The sequence below is a fragment of the Sorex fumeus genome, unplaced genomic scaffold (genome assembly GCF_029834395.1).
Source record: "Sorex fumeus unplaced genomic scaffold, SorFum_2.1 ptg000008l, whole genome shotgun sequence".
Taxonomy (NCBI): Eukaryota; Metazoa; Chordata; class Mammalia; order Eulipotyphla; family Soricidae; genus Sorex; species Sorex fumeus.
Window position 1 is genome coordinate 41096464 of NW_026606065.1, and position 13400 is coordinate 41109863.

At 48.2% G+C, this 13400-nt stretch overlaps 1 protein-coding gene across 3 annotated transcripts; it reads right to left on the reverse strand.

Annotated features, from left to right (window-relative positions):
- Positions 1-5148: 5148 nt before the first annotated feature.
- On the reverse strand, positions 5149-11779 carry SLITRK5 (SLIT and NTRK like family member 5). 3 transcript variants are annotated; one of them, XM_056109717.1, is made up of 2 exons: positions 11492-11779; positions 5149-8316 (listed from the first exon to the last, which is right to left on the reverse strand). In XM_056109717.1, exon 2 carries the CDS (start codon positions 8306-8308, stop codon positions 5408-5410), a length of 2901 nt encoding a protein of 966 aa, XP_055965692.1. In that variant the 5' UTR covers positions 8309-8316; positions 11492-11779; the 3' UTR covers positions 5149-5407. The 3 variants fall into 3 exon arrangements, with proteins under 3 accessions (XP_055965692.1, XP_055965693.1, XP_055965694.1); XM_056109718.1 differs by lacking the exon at positions 11492-11779 and adding an exon at positions 10903-11161; XM_056109719.1 differs by lacking the exon at positions 11492-11779 and adding an exon at positions 10149-10224.
- Positions 11780-13400: the final 1621 nt, after the last annotated feature.

The following is a 13400-nucleotide window of genomic DNA, read 5'->3' on the forward strand; positions in this document are numbered from 1 at the left end:
TATTGTAATTCAATTTGAGTTTAAACTAATAATGTGACACTTTGAAAATATTTTAAAATACTTAAAAATATTACTTGAAGTAAAAAAGTATATCAATGCCTCAGTTTGATAAAACAATACTACATTTCTGCATGGACAAATAAAAAAATCTTTGAAATCTGTGCTTCAAGATTTTTACTTTGGAAAATATATAATTTTAAAATAAGCACATTTTTAACTTTCTGTATGTTACTGATAAAAATACCCAGTTAAAAAGGTATTGAGTTTAATATATCACTACTTTTCTTCTGTTTTTATCATATTTTTTAAAAAAATATTTGATATACTGAACATTGTGCAATATATATCATTACATTTGTCTTTTAGCCCTATTTAACATATTATGAGATCAAAATATTTATATTTTGATCTTCAAAGTGTTTTCAATAAGAAATATAAAAATTGTTTTTAAACTTAAAATTGTTCTTTAATAAATGAGCATTAAAATTATTCACTTTTTTACTGATAAAAACTACCACGAGGATTATCTAATAATTTCTCTTAAGCCAAATGGTTTGCTACAGAAGAATATATTATTATTTTGTTGATACACTCAAACATTTGACTGCATAGAATTCTTTTCTATCAGCTTAACTTGCCTAAAGCATAGAACATGAAAGTATAATTTTTTATGAAAGTATAATTTTAAACAATTTGAAAAATAATATAAAAGCTTTCTAGATGAAAACTGAGTATCCGATGTCCCTCCATTTGACAAATTGTGTGCCACATACATGTTAATAAATAAGTGAAAATAAAGTGGTAACTCAGAAAAGCAACTAAGTTAAAATAAAATGTGATAAAATGTACTGCTACCTCAAGCAATACAATTTAATATACTCTAGGTAATGATGTTAGTTCATTATTTTCAGTATGTAATTAAGGTGCACCAAACTATTATAATTTTATTCTCATAAATTTAGACTTGAAAGATAGTAAAAAACTAAAGAAGTTGGAGGGATATTATTCAAAAGTAACTAATTTGATAAGTTTATTTACTATTTTCACATATATTGTATTATTTGAGTCAATTAAGTATTCCTGACTTCTAGTATTTACACTGTTTCTTTTGTTGTTTTAAATTTCTCTTTCTTAATGTAAAATTTATTCTTAAAATTAGTTTTACTTAATATTCTGCAATCACTGTAAATGTCTCAATTTGGAGCTATCTAAAAAATGTAGCAAGAGAATATTTCTGAATGAATGGGAAGTGTATCTGTGATCTGCTTTAACTTCATAAATTTGGAGTTATGTGACTTTGTGAACAATCTATTGAGTTCTTGAAATAAACTAGCTAGTTTTTGGCATTTCAAACAAGGACTTAACTATTCTCATTCTTCTCTTTGCCCTATTGAAAAATTATGAAAGGAGAGGACAAGAATAGAGGAGATTTGAAAGATGGAGGGAGTGTTATGTGGGGATCCTCAGGGAATAAAGGCCTGCGGTTAGAAAAAAAATCAGGGAAAGATTATTATCCATATTTAATTTGAGCATTTTTCTAAAAACATAGTAACAAGGGATAGATAGGGCTAGAGACTATGTGAAATTAGCGTCTTATGTTCTAACCCTTTCTACATCATATACAAACAATTTTATTGACACTCATTTAATTTTTATATAGAGGTTAAAAGAATAGTGATGAAAGGAGACTAAAATAGCCATGATATTTGCCCAAGATTTTCATCTATGTGTGTAAAGGTGATCACAGAGCTTAAACAAAAGATGTTCTCCAAGTAGGAAAATTATGCTAGAGTTGATTAGCTCATAACTTCAATCAACATTCTAGTTGTAAATGATTTTGAATATCAGCATACAAATTATCTGTATTTGCATGAAATATATTTATTTTCTGAAATAATTTAAATATTTACACTACAAATACATATAGTTAAAAAGATTCTATATCATTTATCTTCAAATACACTGGGATGAGATTATGCAACACGTCAAACAGAACAAGCACAGAGAAGAAGTTTAGTTAGCATCCACATTTTAACTGATACCCTCAAGCATTACATATTGTGACTCTCCAAAATTCGATGGCAAGAGTTTGAAAAGTTTCTTAATCCAATCCTATACCACTCACAAAGCCCAATTGCATTATACTCTGTGAGCAACCTGAAAATCAAAATTCAAATGTTTAAAACCACACGTCTTATTCTTGATGTAAATGGTAAATATAATGGCAGTGCACAAAGTACAGAAAGAGAAATTTTGCTTTTAATTCAGTATAAGTTTATGATGACATATCTTAATTTTTAGTAGTTTATTATGGCAAGAATTTATTCTAATACTTTTAGTACTGTTGGTGAAATATTTAAAAAGTATAAACTGACTCATTTCATAAATCATATAATTACCATTTTGAGACAAGAACCATTGAGTGCTAGAGAGATAATACAGCAGGTAGGGTGCTTGCCTTGCATGTGCTGACCACGTATTTATTCCCAAGCATCCATATGGTCCCTCAAACACTGCCAGGAGTAATTCCTGAGTGCAAGTTCAGGAGTAACCCCTGAGCACTGCTGGGTGTGGCCCCCAAAGAAACAAAAAACCCAAAAAATAAACAACATTTTTATTTTTAAAAGAACCATTGAGCACCTTAGGAAATGCAGAGAAATAAAGAAACCACTTAAAGTGTTTATATGATAAGTCTGTGTGAAATAGTGCTATAAATCTTTGAAAAATATATCAATGAACTTACTTTGGAAACCACTCATATTCTCTAGACTTACATATTTAATTACATGTAATTCATTTATCTCTTATTTTCCGGCTTTAATATAGAAATTAAACGTATATGTTCGTTACATAGAAGATATCAATTAACATTAAATATTATAATTTAGATATTGTGATATCTATATTAACAAGACTGGAATGATTTTGATGTTTTAGAAGAAAAGTAATTCCCATTAAGAAAGAATGAATAGCAACCCCCAAGTAAAGTAAAACACTGGCGTTTATTTTTCTCTTCTAAACCTGGATCAATTATGGAGGTAGATGAAGATTAAGAGACAGTTTTTTTTTCATGATAATATCATGACTTTTTAAGCTCATTCTTTTCCCTTTGAAGCAGTTTTTGAAAGGGAAAATGTTACCAAGGATAGGGATAGTTTACTTCACTTGGCCAACATAATACCCCCCTCCTTTTTTTTAATTCCTCAGGGAAACTGTTACCACCTGTTCAATCTGAATTCAAGCAGTTACTGTCAATTTACTCATGGGTGAATGCTGCCTCTTTGTGGCAGACTGCCATGGAAAGTGTTCCTTAAACATTAAGTTCACAAACAGACTTTGAGAGTGTACACATTCCAGGTGAGATGAGGAGGAGTTCCACCAATGGTAATGAAGCACTCGATTCTGGACATTTCTGATACCTTGAAACATTTCCAGCCTTATCTACTAGTCTAAATGCACAGGCAACTCTTACCCAGAAGCAAAATGATTTACATCCACCAATATTTTGATCATTTAGGATATGGATTGCCTAGATAGTGAGAAAGACTCCACCAAAACTGTTGAAGGTGCTTTACACCAGTCAAATACGAAAATTATGAAAAGTGGTAGGCAGAATAAATAATACTGACACAAACAAAAACAAATAAAAATGAGAAAAATATGAATATGCAATATATTACTTACCATGCTCCATGTGTTAGTTGAATACTTCCGTAAGAAAACAAGTATACAATTGAAATTTCACTAATTAACACAATAAATGACACACTTAAAAAACATAGTTCCCTGAACCAACAAAGTCATGATTATATATATATGTATATATATATTTTAAAATTGATAATTAGGGAAAAGATTTTATATAAGGAATAAAAGCTACTTTGTCCTAAATTGGCAATAATGGAGACTCACTCACACATAGCTAGATCTTTTGCATTTTAAGTAATCATTACTTCAATCCCTCATATTTGACATAGTTATCAAGTGTTTATTCAGAAACTATTTAAAAAATTACATGTGCTGGGATACATATGAGACTGTAACAATAGTAGCCCCATCTTACAGAGATCCTGTTTGTGGTTATCATCATTGCTTGCTGCCCAGAGTGATAAAGACATTTGTATAGAGATTTGTACAGTCCATCATTTGGTCTTCTGAGGTGCCAGTACACGTGGATCTGTACAAATGCAACTGGGTTTGGTTAAACAATCAAAAATCGGCTACAATAGTAGTCAAATCAATACATCATTTTGGTTGACTAATAAAAATACTTTTAAGTCTTTTCTAATAAAATCAAAAACTTGCACACGATTCTCACTCAAATGGCCCAATTGATTGCCCTATTTTTTTTCCTTTAATACATTGGGATACAATCAGTTTTATTTAAATACATATCCAATCGGGTGGGTGGATTGCATTGGCTTTAAGTTCTCTATGTTTTTAATGACTTCTAGTGCCTTTCTGATATCACTTCCTTTGTGGAAATGCATCTTCAAATATAGTGGACACCTCTGTGAAAATCATAGGCTAAGTAGTGAAGGAAAGAGAAATGCTAAATGTGCATATAAAAATAGGCGCTACAATAAAATATTTGTATATTTCATCAATAAGTTATTTTGACTAATCAATTATGGATCATATAGCTCTGTAATTTTAATGATTTGTCCACATCTATGGTGATCCCTTGAAAGATCACAATACTTTTGCTTTTTAATTTCAAATGTCCAGAATGCATACAAACACATCCTTTAAAAAGAAAGGAGAGAACAGGGAAGGGAGGAAGACAGGGGAACAAGAAAACAGGAAACTGGAAGGGAGTGAGGGAGATGGAGAGATAGAGGGGGTAGAGAGATAGCAAGGGAGGGAGAGAGGGAGAGATAGGGAGAGGGAGAGAGACAGAGAGAGAAAGAGAGAAAGACAGAGAGAGAGAGAAAGAGAGACTTCCTATTAAACTTGGGGTGTGTCAATCTCTTCACAAAAGCCTTTAGACCCACCCGTGGCTATAAGGGGGACAGGAGCAAAAGAGAAAGAGTGGAATCTATGCACTCCCACCTTGCATCTTTCTTAGCACTTCAGCCCGCCACAAAAAACGTCTGGGACCTTTAACAAGTCACCGGCGCGCAGCAAACTGCCCTCCCTAAAGCCCTTCTCCTCTCCCGCCTCCCCCCACCCCCACACACGCAAGAAGAGAAAGCGATGTGCCCAATTTACACAAATGTTTCCCGCGTGGAAAATTAAAAGGAAATTGCACACCCTTTCAGTATCTTCCGCCCGAAGCTGAGAATCTAGTGCCAAGGCACTTCACCCTAAACGTTGAAACAACGCGATTAATCAACTGCTTTCACTGTCTGTGTCTGCTCGCTCTCTCGCTTGCACTGCAAAAGCTCCCAAGGAGTTTCTTTGCTGTTTAGAACTGGCTAAATGTGGTCTGTTTCTCCAGCACTTCGAGGTAGTCCGGCTCAACGTTTAGTTTTGCTTTTAGCTCCAGATACTCGTTCCGGTTGGGTTCTACAAAGACAGCACTGGGGGGGCTGTAGAGCACCGGTTCCCGCAGCCTGCTGTCCCCCGGCCCCGGGTGCAAATACTGATGGGGGCGTCTCAGGTCATAGTTGGGGGAGAAAGTGTAAGCAGCGGGGCTGCACGGGAATTTGGGATATTCCGGGAGGCTGCTGCCGGCGGGGGTGCTGGAGCAGTGCTTGTCTGGTTCTAAAATGCCCCTGTAAAAGCGATCGGCGTCCTGCACCGGCGCCAGCAGGTCCTCCCGGGGCTCGATGGTGCTGACGCTGTAGGCCGGGCTCCGCAAGTGGTGGCTTTCCCGCCTGTCATCGTCGCCCGGCTGCAGCTGCAGCTGCGGCGGGGGCTGCTGCTGGGGCGGCGGCGGCGGCGGCGGCGGCGGTGGCGGCGGCTGCTGCAGGTGGTGGTTGCCGCCGTAGGTGACCTTGAGCTCGTGCAGGTCTTTGTAATCCTCCACCGAGTTGCCCTCCCGCGAGCGGTAGATGGGGTTCTTGCACATGTGGCCCAGCGGGTGCGGGATGTACTCGTACACGTGGCCCGCGGGGGTCTTCACCTTGGGCAGCGCGGGCCCGCGGTGGTGCACGTGCGCGTGCGGGTGGGACCCCGCGCCTCCGCCGCCGCCGCTGCCGCCCCCGCCGCCGTACACGCTGTACTGCATGTTGAAGGAACTCACGTCGGAGTTGTTGGTACTCGTGGGGTCGCTCTGGTTCTTCTTCCGCCGCTTCATCACCAGCACGAAGAGCCCGGCGGCCACGAACACGGACATGATGAAGACCAGCAGCAGGCTGAGGATCAGCACGGACAGCGGCACGGACGACGCACCCCCTTGGCCCGCGCCCAAGCCCGCTGGGGCCCCGGTGCTGTTCAAGCGCACGGTGGGCGTCACGGCGCTGGTCCTGGCCGGGACCTGGATGGACGAGGGCGTGGGCGTGGACACCACTACGTCCGAGTAGTCCGGACACAACAGCTCGGACTTGAGGGCGCGCATATCCATCTCGGCAAACTTCTTGGGCGCCTTGCAGATGACCTCGTCCACGAGCACGCCCACCTTGAGCTGCTCCACCCACAGCTTCATGCCCACCACGTCGCAGGTACAATCCCAGGGGTTGTCGTGGAGGTCGATCTGGATGAGGGCCTTCAGCTGGTCCAGGACGCCGCTCACGGGCAGGGAGGTGAAGTGGTTACTCCGCAGGTTGAGCCGCAGGAGGGTCAGGCCAGAGAAGACGCCCGATGGCATGGCCTGCAGCAGGTTGTTGTTCAGGAAGAGCAGCTGGAGGTTGGGGACGGGATCGAAGGTCCCGGACTGGATCTCGCGGATGAGATTGTACTGGAGGAAGAGATACTGCAGGCTTTGCAGGCCATAGAACAGCTCCGGGCTCAGCCTCTCGATCCGGTTGCCATTCAGGTAGAGGCGCCTCAGGTTGGTGAGATCCCCGAAGGCGCGGTCCTGGATCACGGAGATGCGGTTGTTGCCCAGGTGGAGCAGGTCCAGCCCCGTGGCCTCCAGGAAGTCGCTCCTGCGCACCAAGGCGATGTAGTTCTCCGTCAGATACATCTTCTTGGGGTTGTAGGGCTTGGGCTGCAGCTCGGAGATGCTCTCGATCTTGCGCTCCTGGCAGTTGACGTTGAGGCCCAGATCGGAGATTTGCAGGTTGCAAGTGCACGCAGTGGGGCACTCCAAAGGCACCGGAGATTTGGTCTGGTAGGCGATGCTGGGGCCATAATTGCTGTAGCCCAGGTCCTTGGCGGGCTGCCTAGAGGTGGGGCGCACTCTGGGCTTGTTGGGTTGGCGAGTCCCTTTCGGGGGCTTGAGGGGGGGTTTGTAAACAGCAGAGGAAGAAGTGGCCACCGAATTCACGGAGGCTGGGGTGGTGTGTAAGTACCCCGTGGTGCTCAAAGGCGTCTGCGGCCTCATCTCATAGTCCGAAATGAGTTTCCTGGGGCAGAGTTCCTGCTTGGACACCTCGTCCAAGTCTCGGCCATGTAAGCGGAAAGGGGTCTCGCAAACCACATCCCCCACCAGGGCCGAGTAGGAGATGCTGTCCAACCAATCCTTGAGGGAGATAAGCTCACAGGAGCAATTCCAGGGGTTTTCCTCCAGCTGGAGCTCCACAACTTTATCCATGTGCTGCAACAAGCCCACATAGGGCAAAAGTTTCAGCCGGTTTCCCCGCAGGTCCAAGTGCGTTAAGGGCACAAAACGGAAAAGGTTGTTGGGTAAACTGGACAAGAGATTGTCATTAAGGATAAGCACCTGCAACAAATGCAGTTTCCCAAAAGCATTGGGCTCAATGACACTGATGTAATTGTAATCGACCTGTAGGTACTCCAGGCTTTCCAAGCCAAGGAAGGTGTCATCACGCAGAAGTTCCAGTTTATTGTTGTTCAAATGCAATCTCCTTAAACCGTGTAGCCCATGGAAAGCCCCTGTCTCTATATCCTGGATGACATTACTACCCAGATGCAGAATCGAAGCCCCAGTATAATTGACAAACTCATTGGGATAAAGACGGCTCAAAAGGTTTCCAGACAACAAGAGGTGGTAGATGGGGAACCGAGGAGGACTAATTTCAGAAAGGCTGATGATTCCCCGGTTTTCACAGCTCACAGTTAAAATGCCGTCCTTTTCCTCACAAGGACATGCATTGTCACAGATTTCCCCATAATAATCGATGGTTTCTGCACACGAAAGGACGAGAGATGTTAGAGCAAAAGCTAGAGTCTGCAGCATCCAGCTATGCATTTTTCTGTGAAGGTCCTGTTCCAAAGTTACTGGGGGCCAGCAAGTGTGCATTTTACCTCCTGCAAGGGGAAGGGGAGGAAAAACAAAAACAAAAGGGAAATGATAGGATGTGACAAAAATGTCAGGGATCACTCAAAGTCTCTGAAATTCAGGAGAGAATAAAAATGACAACCCCTGCCCCCATGGCACATCGCCATCCTCCGGACTTTATAAAAATCGGACATTCATTTGGATTTAAAGGTGGATATAATTTCCTAATGGACAAAACTGGTACATGCTGCTCTGTACAAGAAAAGGGCACGTTGCACAGTCCCATTTTAATATTCTTCCCAGCTCCATGCCCCCCCTTCCAAAACCAATCCATAAATATACATAAAATGGCTGTCAGTTCAGTTCCATGGTTCTAATTTAAGAGAAAAGCAGCACCATTTTACAAGTTTCCTCACCTCATTCTATACCCGGCCCCCTCTTTCTTCCAGAACCTCTTCTTAATAGTTCACCGGGAAGAAGCCCCCGTTTTCACAGAGAAGGAAGGAGCCACAATACTTGGGCTATTTTAAACCTGGGCTGGAAACGCCAGGGTGGGAACCTAAAGCATACTTTTCAAAGGCAAAAAGGGGTGGAATGAAAAAGCATCAAAAGGACCCCAAAGAAGCTCTTAAATCACCAATTGTCTTTCAGGAGCTTTGAATATGAAGAGAAAAGGGAAAGCGCCTTTGCTTTGATGGTGGACTTCACTGCCACGTTATTAAGCACATCAGCGTCTTAATTGCATGCACGATGCCACTTAGCAGCGCTTTCCCGAGAGCGCCCAGTGTCCACTTCGCATTGATCATGTCAGCGACGCGGCCAAACCGCATCTTTAAGCCACTGAAATAGTTCTGCACGATAGATTACAAAGAACTCAGCGAAGGCATCCGCAATCCCGGAGCACCTCCCGGGTACCTGGAGTTTAAAGAGGACGGATCACCTCTTACCAAGAACCAGCTCAAAGTAAAAGCAAAGGCAAGCGCCCAAGCCGCCCTTCCTAAGGCGCCGCCGCCGTGTGCCATTATTTGCAGAAGCAAACCCTACCGAATTAGTAATAACCAACCGGACTGATAGCATCTCGCCAGAATACCCAGCTCTGGAGTTGCTTATTAAATTGACTTGCCAATGCTTTAGTGCCCACCCCACACCCCTCTTTATTTGGTTTCCTTGAGGTAAGGGCATTTGGTCTGGTTGAGAGACAAATAGAACGGTGAAGGGGGCAGGGACAGCAAGTGCGAAAGGTCAGTGCTTTGATATCCGAATTTCATCTCTCCAAGGAATCACCCCACCTCCCCCTTAATTTCTTGCATTCTTTTTTTGTCCCTTTAAAGGCTTCTGTCCGCTTCCCACTTTGGGTCGACAGCCAGCACTCTAGAGGAAAGGGCAGAAATGGAGTGTGTGTGTGTGTGTGTGTGTGTGTGTGTGTGTGTGTTGCATGGGGGGAAGGGGCTGCATTTGTTACAAACGTGGGCTTCCGGAACCCATTCCTTTTCATCTGGTCACCCTTGCCTTTGCCTCGCCACCACCAAAGTCTGATGTCGAATCACCACCCCAAACTAAAGTCAAGACGTTTGAGTCACGGGTTCAAGCCTGGAGACCTGGATTTTGATCCTCAAGCCAACTCCCGCCCGCATCAAAAGCCCCTGCGCGCGCACACACACACACACGCACACACACACGCACACACACACGTGCAAGGCTGCCGAGAATCACGTTCACGTGTGGTCTCCCAGACGTGTGGAGACGAATCGGATTCACTGGGTAGAAGCCTCGCCAAGATCCCCGACCTCCCGACGCAACTGCAAACGCCTGCCGGCTTAAAAAGCCGCACCGACACCCCCGATGAAAGCAAAACGTTTACCTTGAATTTTAGCTTCTCGGCGGGATCAAATCTGCACATCCATTCAGCAGGGGTTGGGGTCCCCTCCCCCACCCTCCGGTGCTCTCCCGCCCCCACTCACCTCCCACCCCTCCTATCAGCCCATGGCAAAAATGTGTCCAGCCGGTTTTCAACTCGAGCGTTTACAACTTTAATTCACTTCTGCTTGGCCAGGGTCGAAGAGCTTCCTCTCACCCCACTCCCCTTTCCCTCCTTCTTGCCATTAAAGACACCCGAAAATCGGAGAAAATAAAGTTGAATGAGCCACGGAAGGCTGGCATTCGGACCGGCAAACGCACCTCCGATGGAAAATCGTGGGTGCGCCGCCGCACAGACTCGGATTAGCAGGGGTGGGGGGAGCGAAAGCGGGGGCGGGGGCCTGGTACTTGCCCCCCACCCCGACAGCCACCCCCCCAAATTTGATTCTGGATCATCGCCCTGCACAGCCCTGCAGGAAGCAGCTCGCGGGTTCCGCGGGTGAGAACCCCGCACCCAGGCCGGCCCCCGCGGCGGCTCGGGGCGCAGCTGCTAGTACAGCGGCCCAGGCAGAAGCACCCGGAGTTCCAGGGCGCAAGGCTCCCCCTCCCCCACCCCGCCCCAAAGCGAAGGATGGGAAAGGGGGAAGAAGGCGGGGAGGGAGGTGAGGGGAAAGCACCCCGCGCCACACACACACACACACACACGCACAGGCACACGCACACGCAGAGTCTTTCTGCAAAGTAAAAGGCCGACTTACCCCGTGTCCAATCTCCAGGGCCCACTAATCCTAGCCACCCTTTGTAAAATAAAAGCACCTATTTTTTTTGGGGGGGGGGAGGTGCGCCGGGATTCGGGAGCACTAGAAGCCGGGCGAAGTGGCCGCCACCAGTGAGATCCGAACGATCAGAGCAAAAAGGCGCCGGGACGCGCCACCAGCCCGGGGCCGCCGCCGCGGTGGCGACCGCGGGTGCCGGGGCTCCCCCAAACGGCTCTCCCCGGCGCTCTCCGCGGTAGTCGGAGCGGGCAGCGGGGTTGGGGGGGAGGGAGAGGGGGGCGATCGCGAGCCGCGGGCTGGGAACGGGTGGGGGGGAGGGGAGGCAGAGGAGCGGCCGTGCCCGGGGGCCGGAGCCGGGTGGGGTTGGCCTGGGATGCTGCCGGCGGGGCCGGGGAGTGGGGGGGAGGCGGCGCGGAGCCCCGGCGGGGGGACCCGGCGCCCCGCAAACCGCGGGCCCCGCCAACGTGCCCGCCAGCCCCGCCGAGCGCTCCGGCCCCAGCCCGCGCTCCTCGCACGCTCGCTCCAGCCCGCCGCCGCCGCGCCAGCCCGCGCCCCCCGGGCGGGTACTTACAGTTGCCATCTGCACGGGGGGCAACTTTGTCCCAGCCGGGAGCCGGCCGCCGCCCCCTCCAGCCGCCGCCGGCTCGTCGCGCCCTCCCCTCCCCCCGCGGCTCTGCTCCACGCCGTCCTCAGCACATTCCCCCCTGGTCAGCGGCGCACGCCCGGGGCCAAGCCGGAGGCAGCGGGGCGCGGGGGGTGTGCGTGCATCGCCCGCCTTCTTCTTGCAGCGCACGCTGTACATGGTAGTGAGGGGGCGAGCGCAGGGGGCCCCGGCCCCTCGGCGGCTCCCGCGGCCGCTGCGGCTCCCGCGCCGGGCTCCGTCGTCCGCCCCCCGCGCGCGCGGTGTCGACCACCGCCGCGCCGCTGAGTCCCCGCGCCCGGCCCGCCGCCACGGCCGCCGCAGCCCGGAATAATCAGTCCCAGATCGGCTCCCGCCGCCTCTCGGCCGCCGCTGGAAGGGCTTTTTCGCTCTCCCTTGCCCAGATGCCGCGGACGATCGTCATGATTTGGAACTCTCCAGCTCCGACCTCCTTCGGGGGGCCGGAGGACGAGGAGGAGGAGGAGGTGGAGGTGGAGGAGGAGGAGGAGGAGGAGGTGGAGGAGGAGGAGGAGGAGGAGGAGGAGGAGGAGGCGGAGGAGGGGGGGCAGGAGCGGCGTTGTTCTACGCCTGTGGCGCGTCCCAGCCGTCCCGCGCCTCGCCCCAAACTCCGAGAAAGTGGCGTCTTCCCTCCCCGCTGCCGAGGAGGTGGCACAGCGGTGAGCATGGCATGGGGCTCCGAGGCCTCGGCTGCCCCCCCCCAGAGTCGGGGCACTTGTTTAAGGAGGGGCGGCCGGGCCGGGCCGAGCCGCTGCAGACATGATGCTGGGCCGGGCCGAGACGCGCGCGGCGGCCGATAGGTGGCAGCCGCGGGCGAAGGCGGCCCCGGGTTCGGGCCGCGGCGCCTCCGGAGACCCCCTCGGATGTCACAGCAGTGGGAGACAGAGGAGTCTTGGACCATGTACGTAAGGCGAGCGTGGGACCGTGCAAGCCTCGGCTGGGGAGGATAAAACAAAAAAAAAAAAAAAAGGGAGGAGTGAAAAACTCCCCGACAGCGCCGGGCGCAGGGCTGCCTCCGTGACAGACGGTCGCTGGCCAGCGCCGCTCGCCCGCCGGCCTCCAGCCTCTGGAGCATCTCGCACCCCCAGCGGCGCAGGCTCGGGTACTTACTGTCAGGACCCTGCAGCAGGGAGTGGTTCAGCCTAGCTGCAGATCCCGGGGAGCTCGTCTCGGGTTGGCGATTTGTCGGTGTATGGGCTGACCGGCCAAGGCCAGGTGAACGACTTTCAGAGACAGTGTTTGTGACTCCTGTGGCTGTGCACTCCAAAAGCTGGACATCCCTACCAAATAAAAGCACTTTCCCTAGGATGCGAGTTTCCTGAAGAGTCACCTGCTAGCGTCATCTATCCAGTAAGTATCCCCGGCTCTTTCCATGAAGTCAGACCCCTGGGTCCACGAAAGAGGGTCTCTCCGTGCCAGTAGTCTAGTGTTGGTGATGTTAGACCTGTTAGTGACTCTCGGGTCTAGGAAAAAGTTATTCATAGTAAGGAAGTGGTCCAGCATTGTGGATTGGCACATATGGGTCGCTTCCTTTGCTAACTGGGAACTTGAAGCAGGTAAATCTATTTTATACGTTTTTCTTTGTATTTACGTAGTATCCTTTGGAATCGTCTCAAACATCATTGGTGTTGTCTCCGTATTATTTGGGAGAGTAGTATAGTATCTTTATGGTATCAGTATAGTATCTTTATTAAAGGTAGATTCTCATACAGGGTGATCTCTCAAGTTTCTACAACTACAAAAATGTTTCCAAATTCTCTATGCATATTGGAGTTTTTAAAATAGAGGTGGTGAACTTTGTGATGACTTCGATTTTGCAAAA

What these genes read in the sequence shown, in the direction of transcription:
- SLITRK5 (XM_056109717.1), bottom strand. Translation starts at nt 8,308, where the DNA reads ATGCACACTTGCTGGCCCCCAGTAACTTTGGAACAGGACCTTCACAGA.